Here is a 17,958-nt window from a genome sequence, read left to right on the forward strand (position 1 = left end):
AAAGATGTTTTCAAACCATTTCAGTTATTACTCCAGGTGTCTAGTTGTACTGTATCCTATCCTGTCTCCATTGGAAAGCTGGTCCTGATAGAACTCCAGCGTCCTCCACTGTTCCCTGAAGAATCTCAGCAAACTCAGAGGCTCGTGCATTGACTTTGGTTGCCAAAAAGTCAACTTTCTTGGCCTTTCTTTCTATGTGAGGCACCTCGGAGGCCACGTACATGGCAGTAGCTTACCTTCAAGTTGCAGCCCTGCCACCTGAGCTAGTCAAACTACCTAAAATCCTCGTGGCATCAAACTGCAATTCATACATTGATGGTCAGACAGCCCCTCCCTTAGGTGTAGAACACCAAGACGTGGGGCATTCATTGTGGTCACCTGCAATCAGACCTTATCATGGTGGAGCAAGATACGTTCCACACAATCTAAACTGGTGGAGTGGCTACCTGATATTAATACTTGTGTTTTTAAGAAATAATTTTAGATGTTTATTTATTTTTTCTATCTATATATTTTTTACACGTACTGGGGAGCATCCGTTCTTAAATCACACCTAAGGAGGTACATACTTTAACAAGGGAAAGCAACGAATGAACAACAACTAAAAAGTTGTAGCACTAAAGGAAAAATAAAATGGCCGGCACTGGCTATTCCGATGCACAGACAATCCCAGTGACAATATCCTGAAAGGAAACCTTCTTAAGACATCATTTTAAAACCAACAAAGAAAGAACACTAACCTTGGCTAGCCCAGCAAAACTGGCAAAGACACCTGCAGTAGCCTATTTCTAATGAGCTGAGAGTACCGCCAAAAACACTGATCTGGCATCCCAGAGTGTAGTCACTGTCTGTGGAAGAAATCTTTGTGTTAAAGAAAACTTCACTGAGGTCCAAGTTGAAGAAAATAATCTTTAACTTAAGTGTGTAAGACATCACAGACAATTATGGGTGGAGTATTTCATGCAGCATGGAGAGAAAACTCAGCAGTAGAGCTGAGCAGTATCTGTACCTTCTCTGCCCTCGATTCTAAAAAAAGAGTTTGACTTTATACATGTTGTTGTGGCTAATGGTCAAGAGCTAACAAAGGCCAATACACTTCTGTCTCACAAGGCCAAAAGGCGACCTGTGTCTGGAGGTTTTTCGGATAATAAAATTTACATCACACTGCAGGGTGCCACCCCCCTGCCAGGCCAGGCCTCCCCACAGCAGCCCTTCAGACAGAACTGCCATAAACACTATCACGCAGAAAGGCAGGAATACAGAAAAGACAACATTGAAGAGAAAATGAAAATAAAAGCTATTTGATGTTACATTTTCTTCTATGCTTACTACCCACAGTCTTCGGGAGTCTAAATTGTAGCTCCAGCCATGCGACAGGGAGGGAGCCAGACATAAACATTCAGGGTACAGTGTGAATCTTAGAGGGTCTACTGTTTTTAAGATACATCACATAGTTAGAGTAGGAATTAAGCATGAACAGTATTACTAGTTTTCAAACCTGTTTTTGTTATACTATGCTGGAGTAGAGTCCATCCATCTATCTATTTTTATCTAGGACCAGGTCGCAGGGGACAGCAGACCAAGCGAAGCATCCTAGACGTCCTTTTCCCCAGCAACGATTTTCAGCTCCTCCTGAGAGACCCCAAGGCATTCCCAGGCCAGATAGGATACGTAGTCCCTCCATCGTGTTCTGGGTCTGCCTCAGGGCCTCCAACCAGTGGGACATGTCTGGAACACCTCGAATTGGAGGCACCCAGAAGGCATCCTGATCAGATGCTTGAACCATCTCTACCTTGCCTCAGCTCTAATCCGAGCTCTCTCCGGATGTCCGAGCTCCTTACTCTACCTCTAAGGCTGAGCCCAGCCACGGAGGAAACTCATTTCGGCCACCGCAATCTAATTCTTTCACTCACTACTCAGAGCTTATGACCATAGGAGAGGGTTGGGACATAGATGGACCAGTAAGTCCAAAGCTTCGCCTTCTGGCTCAGCTCCCTCTGGAGTAGAGCTCACAACATTAATGTTTAGCTGACAAATTTGCCACATTTAAATCCTTGCCATAACAATCTGGCCTGCTCTGACTGCAAATCAAGGATCCACCTGATAACTACAGCTTACTTTAGCTAGCCAGCAATCTATATTAGGCCATTAACCTCATCAACTAGTTTCATGGCTGCGGATTCACAAACCTGAAACAATGTCTGTCCACGGTTCATTATGCCCCACCCTTGGACGGCTCTATGGGGTGAACAAAACTCCACCACTGACCCAAAATAACCACATCAAACACATTTCAAACACTCAAATCCATGGAATTCATTCACACAAAAAAAGACAAGCAAAAAGGACAACAAAAATCCCAGCCTGCTGGCCCAGGGGCTGGTAAGCACCTCCTCCATGCCAGGTGCAATGCACCTCATTAAGCGATGCAGCACACCTGGGCAGATCTACAATGAAAGGAAAAGGGACAGCAGCACAGAACACACACTGCCATAACAATACCATAACACCGCAAATTTAGGTTGTGATCGTAGTAACCATACCTGCTAACGTCAGCATGTCAGGGCTGTCATTGTTTGTTAGCATTTGTTGCATTTAGAAACCCTTTACATATCAGATTTCAGCTACAACTTCAAGTCCTGCCACCTGCTCTCCAAGTTCTACAACAACTCTTAAACTGTTGGCTGTATCAGCGATGGGAAGGGGGCCCAGTACAGGGCCACTGTGGACCCCTTTGTTGAGTAGTGTGAGCTGAACCACTTTACACTTTACAATGGCCGGACAGAGGAGTTTGTGTTGGACTTTGGTGTGGATGTGGACACTGTTCAGGACTACAAGTACCTAGGAGTACATCTGGACAACAAACTGGACTGGGCAATGGACAGAGAGGCTGTAAACAAGCAGGACCAGAGCCGACTCTACTTCCTGCAGAGGCTCCGGTCATTCAGTGTCTGCAACACCGTGCTGAGGATGTTTTACCCGTCTGTGATAGCCAGTGTGATTCTCTTTGCTTTGTTGTGCTGGGGCAGCTGCGTGAGGTCAGCCAACGCAAACAGAATCAACATGCTATGCAAGCTGTGGAGCATTGTGGACAGTGACTCTCATCCTCTCCTTCAGTAACAGACTGACACCACCACTGAGCGCCACAGTCCTTTCTTCCTGTGGCCATTAGACGCTATAACTCATCCACTTCAGGCCGAGATGGACAGCAGAGACATGATGACCTGAAGTGGCTCCAGCCTTCATTCTCTCTCTGTTTCTCTGTCTCTGTCTCTCTCTTACACACACACACACACACACACACACAGATTCACTGGAAATATTGTGCAATATTATGACGTTTAGAAAATATCAAGTGCGTAATCATAATATTCTGTACTAATCACACACTTTCAAACTCTTAAACCAACTTCCACAGATTTGACACTGTGCAAACATGTGTACAAGTAACCATACTATATTCATCATCTATATTGGTAACCTGTTTGTGTCTTTGCATGCATTGAATATATTGGACTGCACCTCATTTGCAACTTACTGTTAACTAGTTTTAAATTTAGTTTTATATTAGCTGCACATTTGCATTTTCTGCTGTCATCTTAGTCCTGTAGATTGCATGATTTGCATCTGCACTCCTTTTACTGCACTTGCTTGTTTGTGATGATATCACATTTTATGGTGAAAAAAGCTGTGTTTTCTTGATCAAATGAGCTATTGAACCATCAACTTCCTGTTTCCCCAAGTGCAGTAAATGTTTATACATGTCCTGGATTCCACCAGCAGGGCGGTTTCTGCTGACTGGGCACACCCCCAAACTGTTTGCATAAAAAGAGGTCTCAGTGAGGATAACTTTTATCTCAACAACACTTCATCGAAACAACTTGGTCTTATTAACAGGTAAGAGAGATGATTTATTAGATCATTTTAATTTTTTTTTAAAAAATTCTTTAATTTTAATATTAGTTATTATAATACCATTTGCCAGTGCCATTTTCATTGTGAAACCTGAATTTAAAAGTTTTTTTTCCACTCTGGCTCATCTAATGATAGTTAACCTAATCAATGCTGAGAATGGTAATTATTCTTCTGTCCCCACCAGGATTTTCAAGCTTTTCAGGGTGAAAATGGTCAGTTATAAAGTGAAAGTATCAACTAGCAATCTAGCTGGTTCGACCACCTTTAACAATGTATTTATCAAGCTGGTGGGCACAGATGGGGAGAGCGAACGCAAGTGGCTCATGGGCATCAAAGGAGCTTCATCCTTCATGCAAGGGATGGTAAGTCTAAATATTCTCTCTTTGTTTGAATGCATGACACTCGTCCTCAGCTTTGCCTGTATGAAGTTGTAGGCACATTAAATATTTTTTATTTTACTTTATTTTATTTTATTTTTTATACTTTATTAATCCCCCTGAGGGGAAATTCAATTTTTTCACTCACTGTCATTAACACACAGGTCCAAAAGACACACACATGCACAAACAGGACCTATACATGCACGAAGTGGAGAGATGTCAGAGTGAGGGGTCTGCCTTGGTCAGGCACCCTGAGCGGTTGGGGGGGTTCGGGAGGCTGGGAGGCCCCCGGCTTTTTCCACCAATGTGTTTGAGCCAAGTCTCACAATTTATTTTTTTTTTTTAAAAAAAAAAACACTGGGTACACATTAACACTGAACTCAAAAACACTGATAGCTGTAGGAACTCCCTACTTTAGTAGTGCATGCTTTCATGCAGTATATGACCAAATGTGTGTGCGTGAGTACAAGACATGAATACATGAAACAGTGTGTAAACGAGTATATTACTTCAACAGGCATCTCAAACTTAATCACCTTATGCCAGTGTATATCTATTAATTTATTACTTCAATCACTCTATGCAGTTAAGCTCGCTCTTACGCTACAAAGCCCAAAAAAAAAGTATAAATGTTTGAAAACCATCTCTGTCATCACTCCAGGTGTCTAGTTTTACCGTGTGCTGTCCCGTCTCCATTGGAAAGCTGATTCTGATAGAGCTTGACAAACAACGTCTCCCATTGTTCCCTGAAGACAACTGGTTCCCTGCCAAGGTGGAAGTGCAATCCCCCGAGGGACACACCTACAACTTTCCTATCTACCGCTGGATCACTGACAGTGAGGTGCACCGCTTCAGAGAGGGAACAGGTTTGTGGAAATTTGTTTGTCTGTCATCCTACTGACCAAAAAAAGACATAAAAGAAAGGAAGAAAGTTCTGCAAGTTAGACATAAGGAGGCTGGAGTAAATTTATGTTAACATATTGTATATGTGAAGAATTTAAACTTGTTTTGTTTTCTTCTTAAAGCTCTGAGAGTCTGTGATGACAGCCATCATCTTGGCAGGTACAGTCGGCAGCAAGAGCTGAGTCAACGTGAGAAAGACTACCGGTGAGAGCTTAAAACCTATACATATTTTACCTTTATGTAACTCAAAACTAAAATGCATCCAAACCTCCTACACCTTTGGCTGAATATATTCATGATGTACACTGTTAAATTAACCACCATATAATAGTGTTACATCAGCCAGGGTTTATTGAAATCAGTTATACTGTATGTTGCAAATTTGCAATACTAAATAAATAAGTACATTTCAAGTATATTATGCTTGATTAAATCTGCAGATACCCCGGGGCGTAGACTGTCCAAATTTCCTTACCACTCTACTGTTCTTTTTTTTTTCCGCAGCTGGGATGTATATGAAGTGGGAATACCCCACTGCATAAAGGCAGAGAGCCCTCTTTCTCTGCCTTGTGAGGTCCGCTTCTCCTTCACCAAGACCACAGAGTTCCTCTTCACTGCGACCACAGGGTGAGGTCCTCAAATTTTTCCAGACAGAAGCATTTGTTTTCATGTCTCACTATGGGAAAGCCACTTGTGTGACCTTGTTAGGAGCACAAATAACATCACGCCAGCCCTATTGACACCTATGTCAGCAGGAGATGGGATCCTTTTCCTATATGATAGGCCAACATAGCGACAGTTGTCAGTCAAAAACCTGTTTTTGCTTGTCAGAATCAGGTTTATTTGTCACTTCCATGATACACACTCGGCATACATGGGAGCAAAATACCAATCTCCACCAATAAGGGTTTGATTTAAAAAATATAAAAGACATTTAAAAACATAAAACCATGTAACAAATTGCTGATGCATTTTTATGCACATGTCTGGCAGATCTTAAACGGATGCTATAGAACCTTCTTCCAGATGGAAGGAGTGCGAAGAGGTGGTGGGAAGGATGCGTGGGATCAATCATTATGTTGGTGGCCTTTCTGACACACTGGTGTGTGAAGATGTCAGCTATAGAAATGAGAGAGACACCTATGATCTTTTCAGCCACTCTCACTATTCTCTGTGGGGACTTGTGGTCAGTGGCTGTACAGTTCCTGTGCCAGACAGTGATGCAGTGTGTTAGGATGCTCTCGATGGTTCCTCTGTAGAACGTCTTCATGATGGATGTAGAAGAGTCCACTTTTCTAAGACTCCAAAGGAAGCAGGGGCATTGCTGGGCTTTCTTGGTGAGGGCTGTGGTGTTGACGGACCAGTTCAGATCATCAGCGTGCACCCTCAGTAACTTAGTGATGCTTGCTCTTTCGACAGCAGCCCCATTAATGGTCAGTGGGGCATGCAAGATTTTTCTAAACCAAATACAATCTCCTTAGTTTTTGCCACATTTAAGGAGAGGTTGTTGCTAAACCACATGGCCAGTTACACCTCCTCTCTGTGTGGTGTTTCATCATTGTTGCAATGAGACCTACCACTTATGTGCAGTCAGCAAATTTGACAATGTGGTTGGAGCTGGACCTATAAGTTACCCACTAGCTAACCGTTAACTTTGACTAAAAACCCCAGTGATGTAGGGAAAAGGGGAAAGTTTGGATCCGCCATGGGCATCATGGTCCCTCAGGAGGCGTGTTGGCTTGTGCTCACCAACCTGATGGCCATTAGTGAATGGGAGATGGGAATGGGAGATGGGACCCTCACATGTGTTCTACCAATTTAAATTGTCTGGAGATACTGTCTGTGTATATTTCCCCCCTTGGCTGAGGGGTCATCATGTTTTAGTAAGCACAGACTATTCCACCGTCATGGCTTACATCAGGCATGGGTGAATTAGGTCCCTCCAGTTACACTCAGGGGCACAGACTGATAGTTTGGAGCAATATGCACCTGCAGTCACTGTAACAGGTATTCTGAATTATGACACAGATCTGTTGTTCAGAGGCAGCCCAGTGTATGTGCACTGGAGGCTTCACCCCATGGGGATGGTGAACCAGATTTGCTAAGGTTTCTGTCAGGCAGCCATGGACTTTGATGTGACAGAGGAGAATGCTCAGTGTCCTCTGTTCTCCCCTCTACACAACAAGAGAGCCCCACTGAAAGTGGATGGGCTGGCACATGAGTGACTCTTATTTCTCCAACTCTGGCTAGAGTGAGAGAAGGAGGTCTGTCTATTATCCTTGTAGTCCGGGATTGGCAAGGAAAGTGCTGGTTTAGCAACCTTGTGGGCATTCTTTAGGGAAATTACTATTCATGAGGTGTGTGTGACTGTATGCTGGGCTTTACCCCACAGTTTGCTAGATTTTATAGGCTGAATGTCATGGCACCAACTCCGGCGCATTCTTTATCAGTGCAGGCTCTTTCCAGAGCGTGGCTCCTCCCTTGTGAAGTTCCACAGAGGACAGCTGTCTTCTTAACAGGCATGTTTGGCGATCTGGGAGTCAGTATTTTTCCCAGGTGACACGTGAAACAAATGCCAGGAAAGAGAACTTAAGGTCATGGATGTGACTCAGGTTCTCTGGTTAGCATAAGTGAGTGTCTCATCAGACAGCCCTCCTTGTTATGGAAGCAGTAAAGGGTTGGGCTTGCTGTCAACGAGCTGTCAAGCTGTCATCTACCTGTGGCTCAGCCTATGTGACTAATCTTCCACTGTGCAGAGGATTGTGGGTCAGAATAGCCAAAAAAGCATGCTGGCTTGCATACTGCAAAATCTGACCAGATGTAGTAGAACATCCTGGAATTTTTGCCACATTGCATTCAACATACTATGTTTTGGGACATGCTAAATGGTTTTCTGGCATACTATACATGGGTACTGGAACATCCTCCCCTCCTGGCATAGGCATCACTAGTGCAAGCCAATTAGGGCTGGCATGATGTTATCTGAGCTTTTGACATGATCACACATGAGGCATTTCCATAGTAGGATACTCACTGATGCTGATCTGAAAACCTGGGTTATATCCATAACCTTATTTGTTTTCTAATACCACATGTTATGAATCTAAATACATTTTCATTTTTGTGCATTTAAGTGTTTTATGTTTTCTGCTTACTTGAGCAATATTTGCTAAACTGGATTCAATGGGTTAAGTCCTCAAATTCTATCATATCTATTTATCTATAATACAATGTACCTGCCTATAAAAATGATTTAACTCATCATGACAAACTCTATGTTTTTTATTTTCCAGGCTTACTGAGCTGCAACTTAAGGGCCTATCTAACTGCAAGAAGAAGTGGACAGATATTGATGGCATCAATCGTGTTTTCTGCTGCAAACGGACTGACATATCAGGTACTATCATGGTAATTTAATAAAATACTTAATATTGTATGCATAAAAGTGCTTTGAACTCTATTGTCTATTAGTCTATTGGCTTCTTTATGTCACTTGTTAAATGGAAAAGAAATGTGACAGAAGAAAACGTGCATGTGTCTAATCATGTAGATGTTTCCTAATTTTAGGCATTGCTCATGAGTAACACATTGTTTCCCATTTTCCAGTTTAGGATGCAATAAACGGTTAAGCTCAACAGTGAGAGAGTGAGATTTTCCAGCTCAAAGTTTGAAATCCAATGAATTTCAACTCTGTTCTTTTCCAGACTATGTCCAAGAACACTGGAAGGAGGATGCTTTTTTTGGCTACCAGTATCTTAACGGTGTCAACCCCATCTTGATCCGACGGTGTTCAGCTCTGCCTGATAACTTTCCCGTCACTGACGACATGGTCTTCCTCCGTGGTCAGTGTAGCTTGGCAGATGAAATGAAGGTGATTGTCTTAAAGTTTATTGATTTTAAGATCATGTTATGCCCCATGAAATGTACATTTGGAAATGCATGATGCACTTACGTGTTTACTTAGTATATGTAATATATATGTGTGTGTGTGTGTGTGTGTGTGTGTGTGTGTATATATACATATGTATATGAGTTAAATCCTTTAAATGTTCAAACAGAAAGGCAACATATTCCTGTGTGACTACAAGTGTTTGGATGGAGTGAAAACAAACACCATCAATGGGAAGAAGCAGTACATGATGGCTCCCCTCGTCCTGCTCCACAAAACACCTGACAACAAGCTGATGCCAGTTGCTATCCAGGTGAATATAACCCTGAAGTATAGCTAATAGTGAAGCTTAAAGTCACAGTATTGATCATTATTTACTGAGCACTGACTATTACTAAATGATGTAGGTTCCCTTATGATAGGAAGGGAGCATCCACCTTGCTGAAAATGTTCTCTGTGCAATAAACTGGGCTCCTTAAGAGAAAGCAGCCACCATGGCTAGTATCTAGATGGCAGCTCTGAATGCTCTCTGCTGGGAAAGGCAGGTAATTGCTCCCATTCCTCCCATAGCCATATCAGGCCAAGTCAGTGTTTTTTAAAATGGGCAAAACGACAAATTTGCTGGAAAGGGCTTTGCAAACTATACAATATAATACACCCACTGTGCTTATACTCTTGATTTGGCTCAGGGTGAAGGGAGGCGATCCCTGTTCCAGGACAGACGGACATGCAATACAATAGATGTCATATGAACAGAGTAGATGGACACTCCTTTAGTAAAATTACACTTGTAGAGTGCAAACAAACATACAGTACAGGCCAAAAGTTTGGACACACCTTGTCATTCAATGCGTTTTCTTTATTTTCATGACTATTTACATTGTAGATTCTCACTGAAGGCATCAAAACTATGAATGAACACATGTGGAGTTATGTACTTAACAAAAAAAGGTGAAATAACTGAAAACATGTTTTATATTCTAGTTTCTTCAAAATAGCCACCCTTTGCTCTGATTACTGCTTTGCACACTCTTGGCATTCTCTCCATGAGCTTCAAGAGGTAGTCACCTGAAATGGTTTCCACTTCACAGGTGTGCCTTATCAGGGTTAATTAGTGGAATTTCTTGCTTTATCAATGGGGTTGGGACCATCAGTTGTGTTGTGCACAAGTCAGGTTAATACACAGCCGACAGCCCTGTTGGACAACTGTTAAAATTCATATTATGGCAAGAACCAATCAGCTAACTAAAGAAAAACGAGTGGCCATCATTACTTTAAGAAATGAAGGTCAGTCAGTCCGGAAAATTGCAAAAACTTTAAATGTGTCCCCAAGTGGAGTCGCAAAAACCATCAAGCGCTACAACGAAACTGGCACACATGAGGACCAACCCAGGAAAGGAAGACCAAGAGTCACCTCTGCTTCTGAGGATAAGTTCATCCGAGTCACCAGCCTCAGAAATCGCAAGTTAACAGCAGCTCAGATCAGAGACCAGATGAATGCACACAGAGTTCTAGCAGCAGACCCATCTCTAGAACAACTGTTAAGAGGAGACTGCGCGAATCAGGCCTTCATGGTCAAATAGCTGCTAGGAAACCACTGCTAAGGAGAGGCAACAAGCAGAAGAGATTTGTTTGGGCCAAGAAACACAAGGAATGGACATTAGACCAGTGGAAATCTGTGCTTTGGTCTGATGAGTCCAAATTTGAGATCTTTGGTTCCAACCGCCGTGTCTTTGTGAGACGCAGAAAAGGTGAACGGATGGATTCCACATGCCTGGTTCCCACTGTGAAGCATGGAGGAGGAGGTGTGATGGTGTGGGGGGTGTTTTGCTGGTGACACTGTTGGGGATTTATTCAAAATTGAAGGCACACTGAACCAGCATGGCTACCACAGCATCCTGCAGCGACATGCCATCCCATCCGGTTTGTGCTTAGTTGGACGATCATTTATTTTTCAACAGGACAATGACCCCAAACACACCTCCAGGCTGTGTAAGGGCTATTTGACCAAGAAGGAGAGTGATGGAGTGCTGCGGCAGATGACCTGGCCTCCACAGTCACCGGACCTGAACCCAATGGAGATGGTTTGGGGTGAGCTGGACCGCAGAGTGAAGGCAAAGGGGCCAACAAGTGCTAAACACCTCTGGGAACTCCTTCAAGACTGTTGGAAAACCATTTCAGGTGACTACCTCTTGAAGCTCATGGAGAGAATGCCAAGAGTGTGCAAAGCAGTAATCAGAGCAAAGGGTGGCTATTTTGAAGAAACTAGAATATAAAACATGTTTTCAGTTATTTCACCTTTTTTTGTTAAGTACATAACTCCACATGTGTTCATTCATAGTTTTGATGCCTTCAGTGAGAATCTACAATGTAAATAGTCATGAAAATAAAGAAAATGCATTGAATGAGCAGGTGTGTCCAAACTTTTGGCCTGTACTGTATATGAAGAATGTGGATCAGAGAAAAGGTAACATTTAAAGACTTTTCATTGCTATTGCTATTTTGTTGCCCCCGCTTTCCCTTTGTCATATACTTGAGAATTTAGACACACAAGCACTTAAGTATGTGCATTCAACGGTCACTGTATAAAAATGGTTAAGCATTATTTAACAGCACTGGCAGTACTGGTATTGGATCAAATGGATTAAGTAAACCACACTTCTTTCCTTCTCCTGCAGCTGAAGCAGACTCCAGCAGAAGACAACCCCATCTTCCTTCCTACTGATTCTGAGTACGACTGGTTGACGGCCAAGATCTTTGTGAGAAGTGCAGATTTCAATGAGCATCAACTCAATGTCCACCTGCTGCGCACTCATCTGCTGGCTGAAGTGTTTGCAGTGTCACTGCTGCGCAACGTGCCCATGGTGCATCCACTGTACAAGGTAACTGAAGGGAGAATGATGAAGGTCCTTTAGTTGTAGGCTATTTGACTTGCTGATTTTGTATCTTCCAAAGTTGATAAATCATGTTTTAGTGAGTACATGGTAAAGTGTGCCACACAGCTAACTGGAATAAAAGCATCAAAATTTGACAACATGTTATAGTGTTAGTAACAGGGTTCCTTCTTTCCCTCAGCTCCTTGTGCCTCACACCCGGTACACTCTGCAGATCAACTACTTAGCTCGACTTGTTCTGATTTCCAAGACTGGAGTTTTTACACAGGTATGAAAAGACCAACACACTCAGTAGACTATTACTTAACCATTGTTTTGTTTTATTCTCCTTTTCAATATTTGTCTCCCACTACATTCCTTACATATCTGACTGTCTGCTAGTTTGCAGCCTCTGGTGGAGAGGGTATGATAGCATTCCTGCAGAGATCACTGTCCTCAATGACCTACACCTCCCTCTGCATACCAGACGACATTGCTGAGCGTGGGGTGGAGGATGTGCCGAACTTCTACTACAGGGATGATGGACTCAAGCTTTGGGATATCATCCACAGGTATTATAGGTGTCCTGATACTGGAAAATGAGAGCAAAAAGCCTGCTCTTTGTACTAGCTAGCTTTTGTTCTCTTGTGTAACTCAGTCATATCCTCAAGGGTTTCTTTCATCATTGCTGCTGTTTACCAAGAAATAGTTCTAGTATGTAAATCCCCACAAAACAGCAACTCATTTTTGCATTTCTGTTTGTGTATTGATTAAGTAGAAGAGATGCAACGTGTTAAATAATAAGATTAGCGAGGGGTGTTGTTAAGCATTTATTTGAAACTTGAAGAAAAATTTGAAGCAAACCAGTCTCCACTTGTTTCCCCCTGCTTCCTAGGAACTAGAAATGTGTTTCACAGAACTTATCCTAATTACTCATAGGTTTGTGCAGGGAGTACTTGGCTTCTACTACAAGAATGATGCAGAGGTCCAGAAAGACTCTGAAGTGCAGAAGTGGATTTCTGACATTTTCGAACATGGATTCCTTTCCCAGGCATGCACAGGTGGGATTTAAAGAAAAGCTCAATCTTAGTGATTAGAAATATGCACATTTATGTACTGTTATATGATCACACTGCAAGCATGGCTTATACTTTGATTTTTGTAATCTAGGCATCTTTAAGTAATGTCGTTTATTTCTTCTAATTCTCAGGAATTCCACAGAGCTTTACCACCGTGGCTGAGATGGTCAAGTTTGTCACCATGGTGATCTTCATTTGTTCGGGACAGCACTCGGCTGTGAACACTGGACAGGTGAAGCCTTCTAATTTACCGGGATGATTAGTTATAATGTTGCCATTTTTCTGGAAAATGTGGATGAGGTATGGGAGTTTTTTCTGAACTGGGGAGGTATGGATGAATCCCAGCATTGAGGATGACTTGCCTTTAATACAAGAGTCTAAAGCCATGATGACAGGTCTACGAGGTGACATGTTGGCAGAGCGATGCTTTGAGTTCAATTAAACTAGTGCTATTACACTTACAATAACAATGCTGACTTTTAGCAATTTTAATGGTCACAAAGATCACAATGGCAGTTTACTATGTTCACAAGCCAACATTTGGTAGATAGCACAAAACATAAAGTACAGCTGAAGCTGTTGGGAATGTCATTAGTTCTGCAGTTATTTGGGCAAAAACCAGAGTACTGGACAAATAAAATTTCTGAATTGATGATGGTACTGGGTGAAATATAATAGTATATGCCATAATATAGTATTACCAGAGTTATCAAACTTCATCCTCAGATCAACATGAATCTCTAATCCAAATTGAATGGCAATCCAGGACAAAGATGTTGACAGTGTGTCTGAAAACCTCAATGTTAACTTCATCGTGGAGCTTAAAGAAAACTCAGGGGATCACCAAAGTCATTGGGCTTCATCCTCTGGGGACCATGCATTTGTGTTAAAATTTTAGTTCAAATCCAAATTTTATGTCAATACAGTACACTGAAGCCTCTGCACCCAACTATGAGTGGCTCACAAAGGGTCCTACATCCCAGACTTTGGTGCTAGCTGACCCTCCTCGTTCTTGGCCCTCTTCCTCTTGAAGGCCTCCTCTGTCCGATCTTTCGTGGGTAATGTCAACTCCACTTGCTTTATTTCTAACACCAGGACCATGTCTGGCCTAAATGTGATCACTGTACAGTAATAGTGATTGGGATTCTTTTGTTGGCCACTTAAGAGGAGCTGTAGCTTGTTCTTCCCTGTATACAAGGTGATCGTGTTGAGGCTTGTGGTAGGCCCACTCACCTGTGTAGGAAGTGGTTCACTTTCCTTTGAAGCCCTTAGCAGTGGTAAGTGGAGCCTCATAACAGCGGCCAGATGAGCCCTGGCAGGATGCCATGCTTTAAAATCCAGGCTTTAGATTTTTCCGGGAACCCTGACTTGTTCCCAACTCACTGCTGGTTGCCTGGATTGCTACAGTGTTTTTTTTCCAAGCCTAACTGGTTTCTGTGAGACAGATGGGATCTGGACACCTCCTGGAGAGAAGTGTAACTTGTCTTTTACATTCCTCTTCCTCATACCAAGGATCTGGACTTGGCTAGCTTGAAATGTATCTTGGTCCAGCAGATGAATTACTCAAGGCCTAGGAGGATCCATCTGCAGCCTGGTACAGACACTGCTGTCACTGTCAGGTTATCCATGGATGCCCAAATGGGGGCTGCAGGACACCTGACTTGACTAGCATTTTCATGGCCAATACATGCAATATCACTGAAATCATGCATGGTGATAATGCCCTTTTCCAGCCAGCGCCATGCCTATGTTGATGATCCAGAGATGAGTCTCAGGCTGAAGCATTTGTAATAGTCCACAATGAGGTCCCCGATCTTGCCTGGAACATGGTGTCTGCCAAGTTGGGTTTCCACTAGCTTGTGCTATTGGCAAGGTGTGGTCATAGAACCGCCAGGTCTCCTCTGCCTTCTCCTGCTTCCTTGCTCAGCTGGATGACCACTCCTGCATGCTTGATGCATCCTGGCACCTTTAGGACCCCCTCCCTTCTGCACGGACGTGTTGACATATGAGAAGTAAGACTGTCTTGAACTGCTTGACAGTACTTGAGCTCTCCTCTTTTGGAAACACCCTATGTAAATCTCCACTGCTGAGCATCCCTCCCCGTTCTCCACAGCTGCCACAAGAACCTGGAGCTTGTAGACAACATTTAGCATTCCAGTGGGGTGAGGTACTGAGCTAGATCTGGTAGTCAAGTACAAGCAAGTTGGCCAGTTAGAAAAAAATCCTGTAGATTTACCAAGAAGATCCTTGGGCAACACCCTCTATGCCACTCAGCTTGACGATGGGTGGTGACCATTTTCCTCATGATGTTATGGAGTTCTGCAAACCCAGCCTTATCAACCTCCCTTGCATGCTTTTACTGTCTTCAGGGAAGTCTAAGCTCCTGCTAGCTGGCTGATCTTCACCTACTGTCCCTCCCAAACCTCTGGTCAGCTCTTGCTCCCTTGTGCTAAACCTTTTAGCAGCAATGCTGAGGGTGATGTATATGTTGCCCAAAGCTTCTGGTCTGCATCCCTAGATGTAGTCTCAAGGATTTGATCTACATCCTCGTTGAAGTGGAGTCACTCCCGTTCCCTATTAGCAGTAGGCCACTTACACCAGTGATGTTTTTGGTGCTTGGCTTGGATAGGGCTGGACATGCAGAACACTGTGGGTTGACCCAGGCCCAACTCCTCCTGCCATGGAGGACTTGAACTGTGCTTCCCAGCCAGGCCCCTGAGCCTTTTGCAGACTTTGCCATTTGCAAAGTGCAATCATAGTTGTTATGTCATTAGCTTGGGTCATTGCCTGTGTGTCCATCCTGGTGGGGTGCCTATTCTCACCCCCTCTCAGGCAATCCTGGATGTATAACTCAGTAGAGTTTTCAGTAGCTTGTTTTAAGACGTCCCTTAAGGAAGCTGCAGTTTGGGGTGCTTATCATCACTGCCCTGGATGCTGCCTTCTGGCTGTCACCGGACTGACATGGCGTGGTTTCAAAAAATGTTGATCAGTTATCCATCAATCATTCATTTATTGCAGTATGACTATGGCGGCTGGATGCCCAACACTCCCATCTCCCTGCAACTTCCTCCACCAACCACAAAGGGGACGACAAGCGAGGCCACGATGCTGCAAACGTTCCCTGATGTCAACACAACAGTTCAGGGAATGTCCACCATGTGGCTACTCAGCAAGCAGTCCTCTGACTTTGTAAGTGCCCAAGACTTTATGAAAAATTACATTTATTAAATTTCTGTTCAGGTTGTGTAAAGTATGTTAATATGTTATGAGCCAATGGGAAAAAATCTGTTCACTACCTACAACTATACATTATATTGCCCGTAGTTTGTTTGATAAACATTTACATGTCAGTGGATTCTTCCTTTTAACATATCATTAATCTCATCAGGTCGCTCTCGGCCAGTACCCTGAGGACCATTTCAGCGAGGAGATTCCCTGCAAGCTGATAAAGAATTTTCAGGGAGAGCTTGAAGTGTTGAGTGCAGTCATCAAAGCCAGAAACAAGAGCCTTGATGTCCGATACACATACATGGATCCAGCGGTGGTAGAAAATAGTGTGGCCATTTGAGTATATCTCCTCAGCTGTTGGCCAAATTCAGCTTCATATAAGCTGAGAAAGGGAACTGCATATTCTGTTTTATTGATTCTGTTTTCTGATACTACAGTAAAAATAAACTCATTATGTTGTCATTGTATGTGGAAATGTTACTTTTACACTGCCTGATTGATTTAACTGTGGTGTAAATGTAATGTCTTAAATGTTCTTTTTTTTAGTGTTAAATCTTTTGATTCCTTTGAGAAGTTTCTCATGAAGACATAACAAGCAAAATGTAACGATGCCCTCGTGTGATTTTCTGTCTCAAAACAAGAGGAGAGATTTAATCAATTAATATCATGTTACAGTTGTTGCAATAAAACCATAAATCTACATAACAAACTGTGTGAATGTATTGTTGCTTGTATTTCTTTCAACCAATCACAATAGTTCTGGGCGGTGCCACAGCAACGGTGCACTTACAAAAATATTGCCGGGGGGAAACAGGTTTTGGTGTAACAAAAATATCGCCTACAGGACGCGAACCATGGCAGAAAAATGGCTACATCCCCGCAAGATCAAACACTGCAAGATCAAACACTGATCATCTTGTATACAGGGAAGAACAAGCTGCAGCTCCTCTACAGAGCTAATGTTTTTAGCTGACTGTGATGGTGACACATTTTACTGTGGAAAGCTGGTTTCTCTATTAAATGAGGAAGCGCTGCATTAAGAACATCATTATTTGCATCATCCCGTTGTTTTGCAACTGCAGTAAATGTTATTTATTTCCAGTGTTCATCACATAATCAGATGGATATGGCAACTCAGTGGACACAAAAATGTATGTATGAAAAGCAGAATCAATCCAACAAACTTCTTGGTCTCATTAACAGGTAAACACTGAAGCTGAGAATAGTTGTACTTCCAATTACTTTCTAATGCCATCATCTTGAGATCACAAGTTAATTATTTTGTTATCTCCAGAAAACAAGCTTTGTTAACTTGTGATAACAACGTAAACAAGCTGTTATGATGCCAAGACTCTATTAAACAAAAAGGTCACATCTATGAAATTTACGTTTAAGTTGTGGAAAATGGGCAATATGTCAATAACAGCCAAAATACCTTATTTAAACCACTGGAAAAAAATCCACTAACTTCCTACAACTGTACGTTATATTGCTGATAGTTTATGTTCTCTATGACTTTTTTGATGCATCATTGATGTCATCAGGTCGCTCTCAGTCAGTACTACGGAGCATTTCAATGAGAAGATTCCCTGCAAGCTGATAAAGAATTTTCAAGGAGAGCTTTAAGTGTTAGGTGCAGTCATCAAAGTCAGAAACAAGAGACTGGGGGTCACATACACGTGTCCAGTGGT

At 42.6% G+C, this 17,958-nt stretch overlaps 1 protein-coding gene across 1 annotated transcript; it reads left to right on the plus strand.

Annotated features, from left to right (window-relative positions):
• The first annotated feature begins 3,856 nt into the window (after nucleotides 1-3,856).
• Nucleotides 3,857-16,734, plus strand: LOC125885406 (arachidonate 12-lipoxygenase, 12R-type-like). Its single transcript, XM_049570909.1, has 15 exons — nucleotides 3,857-3,897; nucleotides 4,100-4,277; nucleotides 4,957-5,161; nucleotides 5,321-5,402; nucleotides 5,703-5,825; nucleotides 8,492-8,595; nucleotides 8,903-9,069; nucleotides 9,257-9,400; nucleotides 11,766-11,969; nucleotides 12,163-12,249; nucleotides 12,363-12,532; nucleotides 12,900-13,021; nucleotides 13,171-13,271; nucleotides 16,058-16,228; nucleotides 16,428-16,734. Exons 2-15 carry the CDS (start codon nucleotides 4,125-4,127, stop codon nucleotides 16,605-16,607), a joined length of 2,013 nt encoding a protein of 670 aa, XP_049426866.1. The 5' UTR covers nucleotides 3,857-3,897; nucleotides 4,100-4,124; the 3' UTR covers nucleotides 16,608-16,734.
• Nucleotides 16,735-17,958: the final 1,224 nt, after the last annotated feature.

This window comes from Epinephelus fuscoguttatus, linkage group LG3 (genome assembly GCF_011397635.1).
Source record: "Epinephelus fuscoguttatus linkage group LG3, E.fuscoguttatus.final_Chr_v1".
NCBI lineage: Eukaryota > Metazoa > Chordata > Actinopteri > Perciformes > Serranidae > Epinephelus > Epinephelus fuscoguttatus.